General features: G+C 43.9%; 1 protein-coding gene across 2 annotated transcripts in view; it reads right to left on the bottom strand.

Annotated features, from left to right (window-relative positions):
* The window catches only part of HECW2 (HECT, C2 and WW domain containing E3 ubiquitin protein ligase 2), a 241,888-nt gene that overhangs the window by 126,704 nt on the left and 93,595 nt on the right, over nucleotides 1-21,589 (bottom strand). For both annotated transcript variants that reach the window (XM_075608335.1, XM_075608334.1), the window contains 2 exons: nucleotides 4,743-4,843; nucleotides 2,176-3,522 (listed from right to left, as the gene is read on the bottom strand). In XM_075608335.1, coding sequence (XP_075464450.1) covers nucleotides 2,176-3,522; nucleotides 4,743-4,843 — 1,448 coding nt within the window. The remainder of the gene's footprint in view (nucleotides 1-2,175; nucleotides 3,523-4,742; nucleotides 4,844-21,589) is intronic.

Genomic DNA, 21,589 nt, shown 5'->3' with positions numbered 1-21,589 from the left:
AAGACACCTTACAGCCCATTCAACTGAATGGACCATATTTACTATGCAGTGCTGAAGGGTGTATTATGGAGCAACACTGCTTAGTACTGTATATGGCCCAAAGCTATAATTATACACTGAAAATACCTGTAATTGCATAATATGGGTATAATGAGGGATATACATTCAAATGATAAAATGTTATACAGGTACTTGATATTAGTCAATCATTTTTTCTTGCATCAATTGTGCCTGGATCAAATACATGAAACTTGTTATTTGAGCTTCTCACATCGGTTGCTGATCTCGTGAGCACAGAGGTTAACACTACTTTAACTGACACAAAAAGAAACAAGCCAGTCGCATATGCAAACTTTAACACATTCCTGCACATCTGCACCAATAACCACTCATTCCATACTGTAGCTCACTGTCATTTACTGTAGATTTTTTACTAAACTCTACATCTAAAAGCAGTTACATAGTTACATAGTAGATGATCAACATCCTTCCCATGTCTAAACAAAGAAAAACCTGGCGCCAAAAGTTCATTGGATAATCCTGTACTCCTCAGGGGATCAGCACACTTGCTTGACAGGCCATGTAGTGCAACACTGTAGGGTGCTGCTGATGTCTTTGCAGAGATGTGATTCCCTCTGCAAAGACATCAGCAGCACCTGGAGGACTTTTTGTTGCATTGCCTGTATTTGCCTTGCTGCTTGTAAGTAGGGCTCTGATTTTTCCCATCTGGATGACCAGCGGTGTTCTCATTTGTCCATACCATTTTATGGCATAGTTCTTTTTATTTAATAAATAGTTTTTATAGTCACTAGGAGTCTCTATGTTATATGTGCAGTGTGTGTATTAGTGTAGACCTGTTTTAACCCTACAGTGTTGCACTATGATCTGTGTCTATTTGTGTTTTTTCCCCTACATGGCCTGTCAAGCAAGTGTGCTGATCCCCTGAGGAGTACAGGATTATCCAATGAACTTTTGGCGCCAGGTTTTTCTTTGTTTTCACTTTTTCTGTTAGTACTGACAGTATTACTAGGCAGCCTTTATATATATATATATATATTTTGTACTTGTCACACTGGTGTTTTAGTCTTTAGCGCTTGTTCACATTTTTTCTTTTTCACATCCTTCCCATGTTTGTTTATTTGGTATATCCCTGTATACCTGTACCTTTCCTTTCTAAAAAGATGTCCAACTTTTTTTTTTAACAAATCTATTGTATCTGCCATCACGGTCTTCATGGGTAATGGATTCCACATTTTAATTGCCCTTACTGTAAAGAACCCATTCCTTTGTTGCTGGTGAAATCTCCTTTCCTCCAACCTAAAGGGATGCCCCCGAGTCCTTTGTACTGCCCGTGGGATGAATAGTTATTTTGAAAGCTACTTGTACTGTCCCCGAATATATTTGTATATAGTTATCATATCCCCTCTTAGACGCCTCTTTCTGATGTAAAAAATAAATAAAATTTAGCTAGCCTCTCCTCATAAGTTAAATTGTCCATCCCCTTTATTCATTTGGTGGTTCTTCTCTGCACTCTCTCTAGTTCCATAATATCTTTTCTAAGGAGTGGTGCCCAAAATTGTACTCCATATTCAAGGTGTGGTCTTACTTGGCTTACTTAGCCAGGGACCCCCGCTGTGTTAATCCGATGGGCCATTAGTCAGTCTGCAGAAATGTCGCAGAAATGTCACAGAAATGTTGCAGCATTACTGGGAGATTGCCCCAGATTTTCCAAGGCAAGTGTTAAAATACTCGTGGCTGCACCTGTATTCATAGTAGATAATATATATTTTAAAGCTAAGCTGTTAATTTCATACAGATACAGTTGAACATAATGAAACAATTTTAATTAGTTAACCTTTTTGAGAAATTGCATTAAATTCATGAGTATGGTTTATAATAAGTTAAGTAAAAAAATAATAATAGTAGCACACCCTAATTTACTAAACATACAAATCATTTGCTTCCTTAGAAACTCTAGTACAGGGGAAGTTATTTTATATACAGTACCATATGATGTACATGATTTGAACATTGAGAAACAACTTTCACTATACACATGCTTAATGCAATTGTGATTGAAGACAGTTGAGTACGTACAGTAGCTTGGAATTTCTATACCAAAAAAAAATAACATTGTAAGTTTGAAGCAGTGTAACACCATTTGAGTACGCTTACCTGCACTCGCACCCTCAATTGGCAATGTGGTCTGTATCACATCACCAGGTGTTGCCTGTGCTGCTCCAGTATCTTCATCCTGAGTGTGTTGTCTGGTGGTTGATGCTGCTTGCAGGTTCCTTCTCTGCCAGATTTCCTCAGTCCCTTCTTCACATAACACTTTTGTGTCACCCTGCTCCCCTTCATTATTTCTGCTGAATGCATTAACAACAGGAAGAGATCCAGGAGTGCATGACAAAATCTGTATCTCAGCAATTCCAGGTTCAAATGAACAAGCTCCATATTCTTCACCATTAAAGGAAAATGCAGGTCTTTCAGAAAAATGTGAGCTTTCAAAAGAGGAAGAACAAGCATTGTGTGTAGAACCCCAAGAAGTAGCACTACCATTACAGGTCATTTCTGTCCCATCCGTATAAGTCCCTCTTTCAGATCTACTACTGGATTCATTGCCACTTGCTGTATTGGTAGGGCTACTTTGATCAATTTCTGTTGATACCTGAGAAGGTTCAGATCCAACAGGTTCTTTTTCCTTGATACCTTTTCTACTATTCATTATTGTACAACTTTCAAGAACCTCAGGCTCTACGCCAGCAGTTTTGTCTATCTGCTCACAAACACACAATCCAGTGCTTCCCTGCTCATCAACACATCGAGATTCTTGTGTATTTTCATCTTCCTCTCCAACTGCTCCTAAAGCAGGTAAAGCAGTTTGAAATGTTTTAATGCTACCCGTGGCACTATTGGATTTCTGTGAAGATGTCTGTAAAGTCAACTCTACATTCTTTGAAGTCACATGGTCATCTTCTATCTGATTTGATGGACTGCTCAAACAATTGTCTACAGTTACACCTGTAGCACCATTGAGCATCATGAGACCAGCATCTTCCACCAATGTTGATTGATACAACACATCCTGACGAAACTCATGATCTTCTTCATCTGAATCAATATGAAGCATTGCATTTAGTCTTGTATCAGTGGGAAAGCTGCTCCTTAGCTTTGGAGATGCCCCAAGTGACCGATCGCTAGAGGCAGATGTACCACTTTTGGCATGATTGTTTTCAAGAGCATCAAGGTAGTCATTAAGGGAGTCCTGCCGACTTCTAATAGGTGATGTCCTTGAAGTACTGGAAGCTGCCACTTCACAGTCTGTTTCCACAATGCTGCCAGACCTTGCAGCATGCCTTGGTGTTCCATCCATCATACCGTCTGCATGTACTAGGTTATTTGAACAGGTGGACGTTGTATCGTGCCCGGTGGGCATATCTTCATCATCAGAAGGTGTCCCAAGCTCTTCATTTATGCTGTTTGCTGCAAGAAGCGTGCCAACTGCCTCTGGTGAAGAATCTGTATTTGGAGTCAAACATTAGAATAAGTAAGTATGAACATAACCAGTAACATAAGATATATTGGTATGGCCACCCCCATCTTAACAATAAATATCTTAAAACATGTTTAAGGGCATCTGGGTGATTGGTGCCCTTTTATTAACAAAGTATTTTCAAATAATTAAAAAAAAATTGATTGTCAACCTGGTGAGCTGAGACTTGAGAAGGGTTTGATTTCTTCTTGCTACTCCCTTTTTTGGGATGGCTGTGTGTTCAACAATAGTTATACAGGCAGAAAAAAATCCCTTCTCCTATCATTATTGACTTTGATAAGGACAGGGTAGGCTAAGACTAAAAGCATTACATTTAAAACATAGATTGTATAGATTATATAATTCATTTTATAAACTGTCATTATAACAGTAATTACAAGTGCACTTCTAAATGTTAAGTGTAGCAGTTAAATATATTTAAAGCTGCAGTTCAGTCTTTTTTTTTTTAATTTTTTTTTTTTTTTTTTAATTCAATAGTTTCATGTGGGCAATCTCTAATTACCTAAAGAACTGTATAGCTGCCAGTCAATTCGTTCTCCATGTATTGATCAGCGAAATTTGGCGACATCTTTAGATATGGCATATGTTTTTCATCTGCTTCTGTCAGTCAGTGGAAGCTCATGAATATTCATGAGCACTGCTGCACTGACATGTGCAAGAGGGAGGGCAGGGCTGACAAAGGGGTGTGCCAGGGCTTGTGACAGGACATGAAGGGGGCAGTGCCTTAGCAAATGCTTGTTAAAATAGAATACAAGAAAATTGCTCTTTCAAAGTTGTTTTTTTAAAAACAGAAAATGCTAAAAGTATTTTTTCTTACTACAGAACTGATTTATTAAAAAAAAAACACATGCAGGATATTGACTGAACTGCAGCTTTAACTAATGTTTCTGACAAGTTTTTTTTAGGGATCTTTATTAACTTGATGATGGTTGTCTCAGCATTTTAATCATATAACTAGGGGTTATCAAGAAATACTGTCCTAGTAACTTTCCACTTTGACCACTAAAAAAAATAGATACAAAAAGAAGCAATTTCAAGATTACTATGGTTATGTAAAGTGTTCCACATCTGGATCTATTACTTTCCAGCTGACTTAAAATCTTAACATTTTACTTGAACACTGAAGACTTTGTGAAGCTTTATATGACATTACGGTGTATTTCTCAACAGAAATTCTTTCTCTTACCATCATGAATATATGATGTAATTTCTATTTTAAACTGTAGATGTCCGCTGACGTGATCTGTTGGGAGTCTTCTGCCAAGATTGTAGGTCAGAATTTGGTCGCTGCAATGAGACTGAATTTTAGTATTTCATGCTGTAGTTGAAAGCTCTAGTAGCCATATTGTTGTTGAAGAAATGTTGTTAACTTCCTAAAAACCATGGCTAAATCAAGATATCATGACACATTACGGCAACATTGAATTCACTCACTATGACCACTACAGCCAGACACCTTTTAACACCTCTACTAGTAACCCAACCCTGCCACCTTGCAAATTTAGCTCCTGCTAATTCTCTCACAACTCCACTTTAAAACTCCTGGAGCAGAGTCTTGGCACGCAGGAACTCTGAACCAAATACAGGAAGTGTGTAGGCGTAAAGGGACAATTGAGATACCACATGTTAGTGAGACGCGTCTGGAAGAACACAGCAAGCAGGATCCAAAATACAAGGAGCTGGACATCATACCATCTGATGGAGAGACACCACGACTCCCACAGCAGATTTGTCACAATTTGCTAATTTATTTTGCCTGTCTTGTGAGTGAAATACCATTGTCTATATACTGTTGAATACTTTTTAAGAACATATGACACTACATTTTTATTTTCTTTCCTCCATTTCTTTCTCCCTTCATAATTTTCTTTTTACTGTATGTCCATTAGATAGCACATGCAGTACTATAAGAACATTCTTGATTCTTGTGACTAGTATTTATCCACATTGGAAAGTAAAAGAACAAGAGGCACCAACATGGACTAGTATAAATTGTGGAAACCAATTAATTAATATTATTTATAGATGTGGTGATATTGATGTATATTGTGATGCTACCGTAGTTACTAATATCAGAGACTGATATTATTTATACTTATACTGTACAGCGTGTGTGTTCACATTTGTATTATTTTTATATATTATAGAGTATATTTTAAATAAGTAAACATGGGAAGGATTTTGATCCAGGGAGAAATCTGATAATATTTGGAGTCAGGAAGAAATTTTTCCCCTTGTGAAATATCACTGGATGAAATTGCGCTGGGGTTTTTGTTTGCTTTCCTCTTGATCAACTAAATAGAAATATAGGATAATGTATCTGTCATCTAAATGTAGAAAAGGTTAAAAAGAACTGGGCACTGCGGATTTGTAAATGCAAATTTATTGTCAAAGGGTTCGACGTAACGTTTTGGCCTTTTCATGGCAATTAAGAAAAAAGATGCAGCACTATGGTTGGTCACACGGCTGCGAGAATGGGCTGGCCAACCGTGTGCAAAGCCTTGACAGTCCGCGGTGAACCATATAGAGTAGCACTCGGTAATGGCCCATCGGGATTAACATAGCGGGGGTCCCTGCATCTGAATAGGGCTGGTGCTGTGTGAATCCTACCGGGTTGCATCTGTCTGTAAGAGACGCGCAATAAGAGTGAGACTGAATCAGTTACTCCTCTAATATGCGATCGCACTGCTTTTATTTTATTTTAATAACACAGTATTGAAACAGGGGATCTCTGTAGCTGAACCGTATTAATTTAAGGTCCGTGGACCCCCTGCATCCAGAGTTACAGACCCCAATATGTGATGCCATTATCCCAGCCATGTTTAAATTCTCCCACGTGACCGGAATATTTACACAATTCAGGGAGATACCGGGACCCCAAACCGGGCCTGTAACTCGGGAAGTTCCCTGAGGCTGAAATTAATGTGGTTTAGCTCCAGAGACCCCCTGCTTCAATACTATGTTATTAAAATAAAATAAAAGCAGCATCATTGCCTCAGCGGCTAGCCGCTAAGGAAATGAAGGGGTTAAGCCAGAGTACCTGGATTATTGGGGGTAGAGGGGGTGGGTGAAGGGGATAGTTACCACAGGGTGGGTGGTTAGGTCTACCAGGAAGGATGGAGGAGGGGTTAACCCCTTCATTACCTTATCGGTACTAACCACTATGGTAATGAAAGGATTAACCCATCCCACTAACCATCCACCCCGGGGCAACTACCCTCTTCACCCACCCCCTCTATCCCCAGTAAAAATGACAATACAAAACAAACACCAATACAATACATTGCACAACCCCTCCTCACTCCCCCGCCCCCCCCCCCCCCCCGCCACACACACACACACAAACGCACACATACAGACCAGAAATTGACAAAATTCCTATTATCCAGATATGGATAACAGCACATTTGCCCATTAATAAAATAAAATACAGTATAACCAAAACATTACCCAGCCAGCATATAGTAAATTAAAGTTGTATGTAGGCTTGCAGGATGAAGGCCATCCTCGTTCTCATCTTCCTCTGCGTCCTCCTCATCTTCAGTGGGCACCGACAGTAAAAATAAAACTACTGACCTGCAACCCCTTAATCACCTTAGCGGTTATTAACCACTATGGTAATTAAGGTGTTAACCCCTCCTCCCGCTACCCACCTGGGAGGCCTAACCAACCTCCCCAGGGCAACTACCTCTGCCCCCCACCCCCTCTACCCATTGATTGTCACAGTGGTAAACCCTGACCACAACATGGGGCATGGATTGCCACAAAGGCAATGAATGGGCAAGCTACAAATAAAAAAATAAGCACTAAATAAAATATATGACATTTCAATTAAAAAATGTTTTTGCCAATAAACCAAATTGGTTGTCACAGTGGTAAACCATGGCCAAAATAAGTGCATGGATTACTACAATAGCAATGAATGGGTAACCTAAAAAAAAAACAAGCACCATATAAAATTCATGACATTTAAATAAAAGCAAACATTTGCCCTGAAAGGGGCATAAATAAATACATTGCCAGTCAATGGGCATCGCCCCAAAAATAAACAATTAAATAAAATCCTATCAATGTGTTCCTTATCTTTGCCGGGATTAACCCCCTCGTCCAACTGTGGCACCAACTCTTGACCCATGATGCAATGCTCCTCATCACCATGATGCCTAGAAGTCCATGATTCTCTGTTGATTGTTGACTCCAGTAAGTCCTTTCTGCTTTCCTTTCTTTTTTCTTCTCTCGTTGGCAATCCAATTGGTCCAGTAGATGTTGATCTGACGGCTTCTTTGGCTCAAATGAGACGTGACAGGCCTTATATAAGGCCTCTGATATCACATTTGATTGACAATTGGTACACCCCCAATCCGATTGGTTGGTGTACTATGTGACAGCTTCCATTTTTTAAAGGCTGTGATGTCATCTTAAAGGGAGGGAAGCCAGCCAATCAGGAAGGCTATGCTTCCCTCCCTTTAAGATAACATCACCATAAAGAAAATGGAAGCCATCACATGGAACACCAACCAATTGGATTGGTGTATATACCATGTGATGCCTTTCCTTTCTTTGGAGTGATGCGACATCATCAAAGATCATGAGACATCATCAAAGATTGGAGTGATGCGACATCATCATCAAAAAGGGAGGGAGGCATTTAATTCAGTGCTTGTTTTTTATTTGTAGCTTGTCCATTCATTGCCATTGTGGCACTACTGTGACAATCAATAAGTAGAGGGGTTGGGGGGTGGTGGTAGTTGCCACAGGGAGGGTGGTTAGACCTCCCGGGTGGGTAGCAGGAGGGCAGTTAACCTCTTAATTATATAGTGGTTAATAACCGCTGAGGTGATTAAGGGATTGCAGGTCAGTAGTTTTACTATATGCTGGCTGGGTAATGTTTTGGTTATGTTTTATTTTTTTAATCTGCAAATGTGCTATTATCCAGATCTGGTTAATAAGAATTTTGCCCATAACTGTACTATATGCTTGTGTGTGTATGTGTGTGTAGGGTGTTGGGGGGATGGGGGGGGGGTTAATGTATTGTATTGGTGTTTGTATTGTATTGTAATGTTTATTGGGGGTAGAAGGGGTGGATGAAGGGGGTAGTTGCCATGGGGTGGGTAGTTAGGCCTCTCGGGTGGGAGGTGGGATGGGTTAACCTTTTCATTACTATAGCGGTTAGTACAACTAAGGTAATAAAGGTGTTAACCCATCCCGCAACCTTCCCGGTAGGCTTTACCACCTATCCTGGTGCATCTACCAGCTTCACCCACCCCCTCTACCCCCAATAAACCTGGTACTCTGGCTTAACCCCATCATAAGGTAATGAATCTGCTTTTATTTTATTTTTATAACACCGTAGTGAATCAGGGGGTCTCCAGAGATGAACCGCATTAATTTCAGCCTGTGGACACCCTGCTTCCCAAGTTACAGGCACCGGTATGTGGTTCTGGTTTTCCCTTTATTGTTTAAATGTCCTGGTCACGTGGGTCGTGACGTGGGAGAATTTAAACATGGCAGGGATAACAGCACCCCATAACGGGGCCTGTACCTGAAATTAATGCGGTTCAGCTCTGGAGACCCCCTGCTTCAATACTGTGTTATTAAAATAAAATAAAAGCGATCACCTATTCAGAGGCGTGCAGTTAGAGTGACTGATTCAGTCTCACTCTTACTGCGTGTCTCTTACAGACAGGTGCAACCTGGTAGGATTCACCCAGCGCGATTTAGAGACCCCCGCTGTGTTAGTCCCGGTGGGCCATTAAGTCTCTTTACTCAGACTCCAGGAGTACAGATGAAAAAACACATTGCCGCAGCAGATTTAGGTGTGGCATCGCGACCAACCATAATGCTGCATCTGTAGGTTGAACTTGATGGACATATGTCATTTTCAACCTCATCTACCCTGTAACTATATTTAACCAGTATCACTTTAGCTTTTTCCTTTTTTATATTTAAAGAAGAAACCTACAGTATGAGGTTTCCAAAATGCTGCACACTATAATTTAATCTATGATATAATTATGCTCCCTACTGCACAGAACCAACGTACTAAGGGTTAACATCTGCATTTGCTTACTGCTGTGTGTTTCATAAGCCACACCCTCTGGAATGTTATTTACCCAGGAGGACAAAGGACTCTCAAATCGCAGCTGAATTCATTCTGAACCCCTTCCGCCTATATCTGTGTCAACCCAAACACAGACAGCCTTTTGTGGCAGCCAAAGGATGTCAGACATTTGCTGCCATTCGCTGATGTTGATCTGAAACTCACAAGCCCTTTCATCCTCTGTACTCAATGTTTCAATTTACCCTGCCTTATAGATTTGAAGCTTCTTGAGGCAGGGCCTCTTCTAATACAACACATTGCAGGCCTATCCTACCTCTCCTAACACAATTTTAAATCTTGTTTGTAAATGTTACATATGTCAGTAACATATCTCTAACTGCCCATGAAATGTCTGTAAACTGAATGTATAACCTCTGTTCATTTTATGTAACCATATATTGTCATCATACTGTACAGTAATTCTGTGCCCAGGACATACTGTACATGAAAACAAGAGGTAATGCTCTGTGCATTACTTCTTGGTAAAATATTTTATAAATACATTATAAATAAAAGTTAACACAAGATAGAATGCATCAGTATTTCATTAAAAAAAAGTAAAGGCTTTTAAAAGAACTTAGGAAGAGATCATTGCCTTTCTCCTTGATGCTAGGTCAAATAAAATACCTTTTCAATAACATATGCTAAACAAACTGGAATTGTACATTTATATTTTTAAACCAGAGAAGAAAAGACCTGTTTCAAAAGCGCTGTTCACACTTTCGCATCTATGAATAACGGTCTTGTTGGAATATAAGGAGGTATCACAATATGTGATGCATTTACACTTCGGGATTGATTTGGCTAGTAGCAATAATTGCAACATGTATTTGGGCCACAGTAAATGTATGAAAAATACGGTATATTAATAATTAATAAGTCAAATAAAATACCCATTTGTATATACTGTATGATATGTCTTGTTATTGTAAGTTCAATTGGCAGTTGTGTCCTGCATTTACTGTATGTGTAAAATAAAGCTAGAATAGAGTACAGGCATACCCCACATTAACGTACGCAATGGGTCCAGAGCATGTATGTAAAGCGAAAATGTACTTAAAGTGAAGCACAACCTTTTTTCAACTTATCGATGCATGTACTGTACTGCAATCGTCATATACGTGCATAACTGATGTAAATAATGCATAGGTAACAGGCTCTATAGTCTCCCCGCTTGCGCACAGCTTCGGTACAGGTAAGGAGCCGGTATTGCTGTTCAGGATGTGCTGACAGACGCATGCGTGCGCTGCAGTTTGCCTATTGGGCGATATGTACTTACTCGCGAGTGTACTTAAAGTGAGTGTCCTTAAACCGGGGTATGCCTGTATACATTTAATTTAAAGTGATTCTAATTTACAGATTCTAATGAAGCAGAAATATATGTACAGTATAGTATATTGCATAAATTCAAGGGGAAAGAATCCCCCAAACCATAAATAAGAATCCTGGAAAATAATACAGAGTACCACTGTACACTTCAAACACCTCCCTTCCCCAAAAAACAACCGTGCATAAACTTAGATGACACATGAAATGAGGTGGCCCACATTAACCAAGCGGTGGAATTCCGTGATACCTCTTCTAGAGCCAGAAGACACATCGTAGCTGTGAGAATCGGGTGCAGGCTCCACCCCTGTGTTTCAAGATCGGTGCAAGCTCTGCCCCTGAGTTTGATTCAGACATCGGTACAGCTGGTGCTTCATCAGTGCCTGCTGTGCAAACCCCGCCAGTAACGAATCAGTGGCCTGATTCTAGTATCAGCCTCTGCTGTACAGCTTTTAGTTCCTCCTTTATAGGCTCAAAATTGCCCCTGCAAATCGGTTGAGCATAATAGTATTTTCTTGTGACGTCGTGCTGGTAGCAAGCACTCTGTTTTACCTTGTCCTGCCTTGTTTTGTCTTGCAGTTTCTTACCTGAACCTTGGCTATTGTCTACTACCAACCGTCTCCAATCCTCGACCTCGGCTAGTGACCCCAATGATCCATACCCTCTCCTCCCTCTAACCACGGAAAGTTTATCTACGTTCCTTAGTTCTCCTACCCTGACTCGGATACCCACGTCAACAAATCTGCATTCCGGACACGACTTCACAGCTCAAAGTCGGTGTTTCTATATCCCCACCTCGACCTCGCGGTTCAGTCCAGTTTGAGGCGAGCACCCATTACAGTATGCTCAACCCCACAAACATGGACCCCACTGAGATGGGTCGAGTCCTGGCCCTGCATGCCAACATGTTCGACAAACTGCAACAGTACCTAGATCAGAATAACAAATACATGGATGAAATTCAGGACATGGCACAATCCACCACAGACCAGGTACAGTGTGCAGTGTTTAATCCTGCTCCCCTAGCAGCGTCTATCCTGGAACCGAGTTCTACACATGCTGACTCTAAACCTCGACTCCCTACACCTAATCGCTATAGTGGAGACCACCCTGTCGTGGGTTTCTAAACCAATGTTTTATTCAATTTGAACTTACCCCTTCTCGTTTTGTGTCTCAGCGTTCAAAAGTCGCATATGTCATATCTCTGTTTACTGACAACGCCTTGGCATCTTCTATCTGGGAGCAAAGACCGTGTAAGGAATCGGGAATACGTCCCATGCGGCGTGTTCCCTCCTTACCTCCTGCTGCACAGCATCCCGCTGCAAGCGGTCAGAGAGAGCGTTCCTCGCAGCGCGCTTTCTCCTTGCCTCCTGCTGTACAGCCGTATGCACACCTTACAGAGCGAGCGCGCGCGCCCACGGAGGGCTTTCAAGAATAACACGGAGCTTGGCTACGCCCCTCCGCTGGTACCGCACGGCCGCCCCACACGGCGCGCACACGTGACGCGCGTGCACCTCTCCAGCTGCGTGTCAACACTAATTACTCTCCCACCTGTCTCCTGCACCTTGCAGCCTATCCCTGCTTCCACAGAGGCCGCGCCTCCACTCCTCCCCTCAGTTCTATTCATCCAGCTCTCCTATATATGCTCAGCCTTATCTTTCATTCTTTGGCTGAGCATTGTTCATGGTAGCCTTGTATTCCCACGTCCCTGCCTTGCCTTGTTCCTGTTGTTCTTTTTTTTTTTTTTTCCAAAATTTTTTATTAGGCATTTAGATAATTCACAGTATGCATGAAACAAACGATAATACAGCCTAATACAGATTTTCTCCTTTTGTTGGTTAGAGAAACCGGAAATAAAAGAGGAAAGCTCACCGCTCCCATGACCCTCCAGGGGCTATGTGGGGGGCGCGAGTATGGAAACAGAGAGTAAGAGTGGGAATAGGAAGGGGAGGGTGGGGGGGGGTGGGGGGGATACCCATTGCTTCCCGTGTCCTCAGTCTATTTTCATTGGTGCCCCTGACCTGGTTTTCCTTTCTCTCTCTCTCTTTTTTTTTTTTTTTACTTTTCATATGTGGATTAGTGGCGTAGAGGTGCCATATGGGATAGCCACGGATCCCATGTTTTGTTAAAGGAGTCAGTGGATCTTTTCAAGAAGGCAGATAGTTTCTCCATATTCATCACCTCTTGCACCTTATTTTTTACTGTTTGTTTTGAGGGGGGAGACACCTTCTTCCAGGCGGCCGCCACCGCACATCTAGCCGCTGTAAGAATGAAGGAGATTAGTTTACTTGTTGGTCGGTCCAAATTTTCTAAGGGCCTGGCCAACAGGTAGGTCAACAGGTCAATAGGGATTTTGAGGTCTGTGACCTCCTCTATTAATTTTTGTATTGTTCCCCAATATTTTTGAATTTCCGGACATGTCCACCAAATATGGGCCATGTCCCCCTTCTGACCGCAACCTCTCCAGCATAAATCGGACGCCTGGGGGTAAATTTGATTTATTCTAACTGGGGTAAGATACCAGCGAAACAGTATTTTATATATGTTTTCTTTGATTGTGGTACATATGGAAGTTCCTGAGGCATTTTCCCAAATTCTTTCCCAATCCTCTCGGTCTATAACTATTTCCAATTCTGCTGCCCAATGCAGCATATAGTCATGTGTAGGGGCTTCTATGGCCCTTTCCAATTCACCGTAGATTTGTGTTATAAGACCTTTCTGGTGGCCTGTTTCTCTACAGAGCCGCTCGAAACTGGTGAGAGGGGGAAATTTCAACGTTGGGGATAAAGTTTGAATAAAATGCCGAATTTGTAGATACTTGAAGACATCCAATCTTGCTATTTCATATTTGGTTTTTAGGCGTTGATAACTCAGGAACTCCTCAAAGCTCAGGAGGTCAGCAATCGCTCTAATATTTTTTGTTTTAAATTGGTCCCATTGTCTGGGCTCACAGCCAGGGGGGAATTTCGGATTTTTATAAATTGGTATGAGTTGGGATTGAGGTGTGGTGAGCTTAAATTTAAATTTGCATTTCGTCCAAATCTCCCATGTGTGTCTCATTGGGCCTAACTTAAATTTACTGTTCTGCATGTCTTCCCTGCTCAGGGACCAAAGGCAAGCCGGCAGTGAAGGCGTCCCGGCGTAGTATGATTCTATGTCTAGCCAACAGTATTGGTTTGGGTTGGCGTTCCAGACTACTACCTGTCGCAATTGGGCGGCTTGGTAGTATTTTGTGATGTCTGGAACACCAAGTCCTCCTCTCCCCCTTGATGCCAAAAGAACTGTCCTGGTGATTCTGGGTTTCTTACCCTGCCAAATAAAGTGGAAGATTAGTTTTTGAATGTTCTTTAATTCTGAGCCAGGGATGTGGACCGGGAGAGTCTGAAAATAATATAATAATCTAGGGAGTATGTTCATTTTAACTGATATCATCCTCCCGATCCATGATATCTGATATCCTCCCCATTTATCTAGATCTTGTTTGATTTTCCGGAACAGAGTCGGATAATTTTGTTGATATAGGGATTGGTAGTTCCTCGTTATCTTTACTCCCAAATATTTGATACTCGAGGAGCTCCAATGATAGTTAAAGTTTAGTTTGAGGAGTTTCACCTCTGGCTCTGGCAGGCTTAAATTTAGTGCTTCCGATTTGTCATTATTGATTTTATAACCTGAAATATCTCCAAAGTCCCGGAGCTCTTTTTGGAGGTTAGGTAGGGATGTTTGGGGTTGTGTAAGGGTTAGGATGACATCATCTGCGAATAGCGATATTTTGTGCTGCCTGTGTCCAATTTCTATTCCTTTGATGTCTCTATTGGCTCTAATTGCAGATGCTAGGGGTTCTATGGTTAGGAGAGGAGATAGGGGGCATCCCTGTCGAGTTCCATTAGTAATCTCAAATCTCTGGTTACTGCCCCCTGGTAGTTTTACTGTTGCAGACGGGTTTTGATATAATCTACGGACTCCTTCTAGGTATGCGTCTTTGAATCCGAATTTACACATAACTTGGTCCATGAATAGCCAGTCTATTCTATCGAACGCCTTCTCTGCATCTAGGCTTAGGAGTAGTGCTTTGGTCTCTGTGAGATGGACATGTTCAATAATGTCTATTATCTTCCGAGTATTGTCCGAGGCCTGTCTGCCTGCTACGAATCCTACTTGATCACTATCTATTAATCTCGGTAAGATGGGGTTTAATCTATTTGCGAGTATTTTGCTATATAGCTTGAGATCACAATTAAGCAGGGAGATTGGACGATAGCTTCCACATTGCATCGGGTCCCTGCCTTCTTTATGTATAATGGCCAGGGTGGCCAGGGACATTGACGTGGGGATTTGATTTCCTTCCATGAAATCGTTAAATATCTTTAGAAGATGCGTGGATAGTACTGGCAAGAATCTCTTATAGTAGACATTAGTGAACCCGTCGGGGCCAGGAGACTTAGTAATTTTTAGTGATTTGACCGCCTCTTCCAGTTCCTCTTTTGAGATCTCAGCGTTGAGGACTGTGTTTTCCTCCTCCGTTAGTGTGGGGAGCTTACATTTATCTAAATATTGCGCTATTAATTCGGATGCTATTGATTCAGGCCGGCCATTTTTTGATCTTAGATTATACAGTTCGGTGTAAAATTTTGTAAATTCGGCTGCTATTTTGCTATCACTATGTTGTATCTCACCAGACCTACTCTTGATTGCCGTGATTTGGGACCGTTTATGTACCCCTCTTAATTTAGTCGCCAAAAGTCTGTCTGCCTTGTTCCCCTTGTCATAATATTGTTGGTTAGTCCATTTGAGGGCCTTCTCAACATCCTCCAGCTGGATTTGTCTAAGTTTTACTCTGGCTGTTGTCAATGTTTTATATATTTGTTTTGAGGGGTTGGCTTTATGAGATTGTTCTATTATTTTGATATTATCCGTAAGCTCCTTTATTAATTTTTGGCGGGCTTTTTTCCTGTGGGATGCGATAGAAATGAATTTCCCTCTAATGGTTGCCTTATGGGCCTCCCACAGGATTGCTGGTGAGGAGACGGATCCTGAGTTAAAAAAAAAAATAGTCCCGAATAGCGGCTCTGATCTCTCTTTCTATCTCAGGATGGTTGAGTAATGAATCATTTAGTCTCCATGAGTAATTTATTGTTTTTTCAAAGGGGGTCGTCAAGGTTAAGGTAATCGGGGCATGATCAGACCATGTGATTGGTCCTATGTCGGAGTCGGATGTCGCCGCCACCACATTTTTTGTGGCCAGAAAGTGGTCTATTCGAGAGTAGGTCTGGTGAGGTGCTGAGTAAAAAGTATAGTCTCTCTGGCCCTGATGTTGGGCCATCCATATGTCCAGGGGAGGGGAGGAGGAGGGGGGGGAGGGGGGGAGGAGGAGGGGGGGAGGAGGAGGAGGGGGGGAGGGGGGAGGAGGGGGGGGAGGAGGGGGGGAGGAGGAGGAGGGGGGGGGAGGGGGGGAGGAGGAAGAGGGGGGGGAGGGGGGGAGGAGGAGGAGGGGGGGGAGGAGGGGGGGAGGAGGGGGGGAGGAGGAGGAGGGGGGGGGAGGAGGGGGGGGAGGAGGGGGGGAGGAGGGGGGGAGGAGGGGGGGAGGGGGGAAGGAGGGAGGGGGGAGAGGGGGAGGCGGGGGAGGAGGGGGGGGAGGAGGAGGAGGAGGAGGGGGGGAGGGCGCTTTTATGGTTGTAGACGGGTACGGATCCTATGGAAGAGATTCGTTTGGACGTTATCCACTCTCCCACTGTTGACGTCATTCTAGTATTGCCATAGCTATAACTTCACAATCGCTTTGTGGATTGGACGAAGTCTCTGCTCTACATTGGAGTCCTCGCTGTCTGAAAAAATGTTCCGTAGCATTGCAAACTCTGTCTGAAATGTCTTAACCGCCCGAGGTAAATTCCTATCTACCCAGTATCTACACCACCTTTTGGGATATATTCAGCAAGGCCAAGTGTGAGGAGTTGACACCACATCGGCCCTTTGACTGTCCCATTGACCTCTTACCGGGTCTGTGCCTCCAAGAGGATGTTCCTATCCACTCGCCTCTCTGGAGAACCGCACCATGTCAGATTACACATTCAGGAAAACCTACAGAGGGGATTCCGAAAGTCATCTTCTCCTGCTGGTGCAGGGTTTTTTTTGTCAAGAAAAAGGATGGATCATTAAGGCTTTGCATTGATTACCGAGGACACAACAAAATCACTGTAAAAAAAAAAAATCGGTATCCCTTACCACTCATTGCCGAACTTTTTGGCTGTTTACAGGGAGCCTCTATTTTTTTACCAAACTAGACTTACGAGGGGCTTACAATTTGGTAAGAATTCATCAGGGCGATGAGTGGAAGACGGCATTTAATACTTGTGGAGGGCATTACGAGTATCTTGTTTTGCCATTCGGACTCTGCAATGCTCTTGCTGCATTCCTGTAACAGTGCTCACCACAAACAGCACTCAGACCGTGGGCTGAGGTGGGGATACAGATAACCGCCGACCTACAACCACGAGACCATGTCCGGATTTCAAAGTCAGGGTCGTGTAGCCGGGTCAGGGTAGGAGAGTTTGGGTAGGTAGAGGTACTTGCCGTAGTCAGGGGTTGGAGAGAGAAGAGTAGTCGTAATCCGTAGCCGAGGTCAAGGAGTGAGCAGGACTCCACTTATGAGCCGAGGTCCAGGAGTACGAGAAGACAGAGGTCCGGGCACGAGTTGGGGACACAACGAAGAGAACAAGACAAGGCAATGGCACAACACAGCAGCGAGCAGCTTGTAGCAAGCACGGTACATAAACAGTAGTCTATGCTCAGCCAGTTTGTGGGAGGACTGGCTCAGTACTTAAAGTGCAGGCAGCCAATGGTAATGGCAGTACACAGCTGCAGGGTAATGAGAAATCCGACATAGGCTGCCCACTGATAGGCAGGGGTGGAGTGCATCGCAGGTGAGGAGCAATTGACTGAATTAACCCCTCATGTGCTTCTGGAAATGTGGTGCCGCCGTGTATTGGAGACAGGAGCATCCTCCGTTGCGTCACGAGAGGCGGTGCGGGGGCGGAGCCTAGCCCCGATCCTGACAATTCCAGAACTTTGTGAATTCGGTATTTAGGGATCTCCTCGACAAGTACCTCATATACCTGGATAACTGTGACGGTAGGGATAGCCGGCCTCACATAATAAAGGTGAAGCCTGGATGGCTACCCCTAAAACCATGTTTATCTGGCCGCCTCTGTAGACTCTCATGGCCGTACATTTTGTGTGGTGTAACCCCTTCCAGAGAAGAGCATAATCACTGTCTGAACTGGGAGGGGGACTTCTGTGTTTATTGTGGGGGAACTTGAAAGCACTTTTATTCCCTGTAAATTGTATTCCTCAGCTAGCCAGTCAAGTACTGTGATTTGTGTGTTTAAACATTTCTATGCAGGCAGACTTGGTAATTCACTTAGCCGAGCTACTTGCATAGAAATGCAGGATAAATACAAAGGCTGGTAGTGGTTAGGTGTCAGGACAAATGGTAAGCGGGGAAGGGTGGACAATCAGGCCAGGGGATGGGCTCTCACTGGGGTAGTGTGACTGTTCAGGGGATTCCTTCCCCTACTTTCTCTTCCTCTGTCACCTCTCTTACCAATCCCTCTGCACCTTCCCACTCCTGTCCCGTTCCGTCCTCCTCTCTCTCTGTCCCATTGCCTCAGCGCATGCCCCGCAAGTCTCGCGCACCCGCGCTGTCCCTGAGCCCCTGCGGCAACACTCCACGCTCCCAGACACTCTCTATGCCCGCTGCCTATACCTCACCTCCGGTGGCGGTCCCGTCCGGTCCGCTGCTTCCCTCCGCTGGGGTGTCTGCGGCGCGGCGCTCCGCGCACCTGGTGACGCAGCCTGTGCGCACGCACCCTGTGCGCACGCACCCTCGGCTTACAGAGGGTGCGCGCACACGCTCCTCTTCTAAGCCCAGTCACTCTCCTGACTCCTCCTCCCTTTCCCTGCAGGCCATCTCGCTCTCTGATCCTTCTGTCTCCTCCCCTTCTCTCTCTGACCTATCCTTGTTGTCTCCCACTTCTCTCTCTGCTCCTCCCCTTTCTCCAATTGGTGTGTCTCCCTTTATAATCCCTGTCTGTCCTCTCTATCGTCGCTCTGCATAGTTCCTGTTTCCCTGTGTGTGCTGACTTATGCTGTGCTCCCTCTGTGTCCCTGCTTGTATCCTGCTCCTGTGTTACTTTGGATTTCCCTGGCTTTGACCCCTGCTTGTCTTGGACTACCCTGCTCTCTGTACCCCTTGAACCTTGCTACGAACTCTACTTTGCTGACCTCTGGAATCCTTGGACCTGGCTTTGAACTTCGACTACCCTGCTCTCTGGACCCCTGGACATTGGCACACGGACACGACCATTCTTACGTTTAACCCTACAAGACGTTGCAAGTATCTTAACCACTTTTCCAACAGGCCCAGCAACGCTACACCTCAGTATTGGGGTCTTGCCAGGTCTGCGGGCATACAGGCGTGACAGGTAAAGCCTCAGTTCCCCACAGACTCTGTGGCGCCTACCCAGCGGGAGCTATAGCACTCACCAGGGGAGCCGTTGCCGGGACGCGTTGGAGGGTGTTTACCTCCTTTTTATGATGATGGATCAATAATGGAATATGTTTTATACAATATTTTAGGACACACTCTTTTGGCTGTGCGCTAGTTTTTCTCTTTCTCTCTCCAAGACTAGCATCGCTTCACTTGGCTGCACGCCCATCAGGATTTACAGGACGGGGGCATCTGTGAGTATTACTCTTCATTTTCTACAAATGTTTATTGTGAGTCCAGGAACCATCCCAATGAGGGTTTGATTGTGGTTTTTGACCACTTATCTTACCCTTCAGGGATTATTGGTAACTCTGGGGACTTTACTACAGCATTGATTTCATCAACCCCTTTGTCCTATCCTGCTCATCTGTATATCATATACATTATACAACTGAAAGGATCCGGCGATTGAGCGCACTTGTCACTAGTTGTTAAAAAGGAGTAAATAACCTGGTCTCCCATGACACTTTTCCTAGTTGAATTTTAAGCCAGTCACTGCTGCACTGCAGACCTAAACATAGGTCTGGGTCTGCCAGGAATAGGGCTAGTGTCTTAAATTCACCCTGTTACATTCTTCCCCTGTTAGTGTGTTGCTGGGGCAATGCACAGCTGAAGCCCGACCATCCACCCCTTCTCTAGAGAAAAAATTGACGTTTGCATTTTCCTATCCAGGCCTCTGCTCAATCTCAAACGAGAAGGGTTGGAGGGCCATATACCATTTGGTCAACCTAGTATTGGAGTCGTTCATAGAATTTAACCACTTCAATGGAGCATGGTCTGTCACCAGAGTTAAATGTACTCCCGCCAGGTAATGTCTCAAGGCCTCAATTGACCACTTTACTGAAAGGTACTCCTCAATCACAGAGTAGTTTTTTTTCCTCAGGAACAATTTCCTACTCAGAAAAAGGATTGGATGTTCTCTACCCCCTCATACTGTTGTGACAGCACTGCCCCATGCCCTATCTCTGATGCATCGGTTTGCACTATAAAAGGCCTATTAAAGCATGGGCTTCTAAGGATGGGACCCTCTGATAGCCTTTGAGGAGGTAAAAAAATGTGTCCCTCTGTCATTCCCTAGACCATACCACTTGTGTAAGGGCACACTTTTTTGTGAGGTCTGTTAGTGGTGCCACAACTTCAGAGTAGTTCGGGATGAACCGCCGAAAGTACCTTGCTAAACGCAACAGAGAGTGCCCCTGTGTTTTTGTTCGGGGTTCAGAACTTCTTTCTGGGCAGCTACCCTGTCGGCTAGTGGCCTTACTTTTCCATCTCCCACTCCATAACCTAAGTATTTCGTTTCCGCCTTACCTTAGGCTACGACCCTAGTGTTAGCTGCAGCGTGCATGAATGGCGGCACATGCACGTGTGAAAGCTGCGATCAGTGGACTCACCTACTCACAGGCTTCTGCGATGGGACGCAAGACAAGGGGGCGCAGCCATGACATCAGATTCTCTTCCTGAGCACAGCACCTCCTCTGTCACATCCTCTTCTTTGCTCTTACTGGTTTATAGGAAACCACGTGACGCCGTCGCTCCATGAAAATACAAAATCCTTGTCTTTTCAAATGCAGTCATGCATCGCACTTTCAGCAGGCGCACGCAGGTACCTACTAGGCACATCCTCATAGAAGGCCACATCTTGTTTGCGACACGCACGTTGTAGCGCGTGCTGCCGTGAACAGTGGGGATGAGGCCTAAGGCACATTTATTAGGGTTGGCTGTGAACCCTGCCTCTCTTAGAGAACTGAGGACCGCTTTCAGCCTATTTAAATGGACCTGCCAGTGTTTACTATATATGACAATGTCGTCTAGGTAGGCTGCGGCATAAGCCCTATGAGGTCTCAGGCACTTTATCCATGAGTCTCTGGAACATGGCCGGGGCTCCATGCAGTCCGAATAACATTGTCACAAACTGGTATAAACCCATGGGAGTGGAAAAGGTGGTTTTGCATTTGGACTCCTCCCCTAAAGGTATTTGCCAGTATCCTATTGTTAGGTCCAGCGTGGATATATACTCTGCTGTACCAAAGGCGTCAATTAACTTGTCCACCCTTGGCATCGG

Source organism: Ascaphus truei, chromosome 7 (genome assembly GCF_040206685.1).
Source record: "Ascaphus truei isolate aAscTru1 chromosome 7, aAscTru1.hap1, whole genome shotgun sequence".
In the NCBI taxonomy this organism is placed as follows: domain Eukaryota; kingdom Metazoa; phylum Chordata; class Amphibia; order Anura; family Ascaphidae; genus Ascaphus; species Ascaphus truei.
This window is presented reverse-complemented; position numbering and strand designations above follow the sequence as displayed.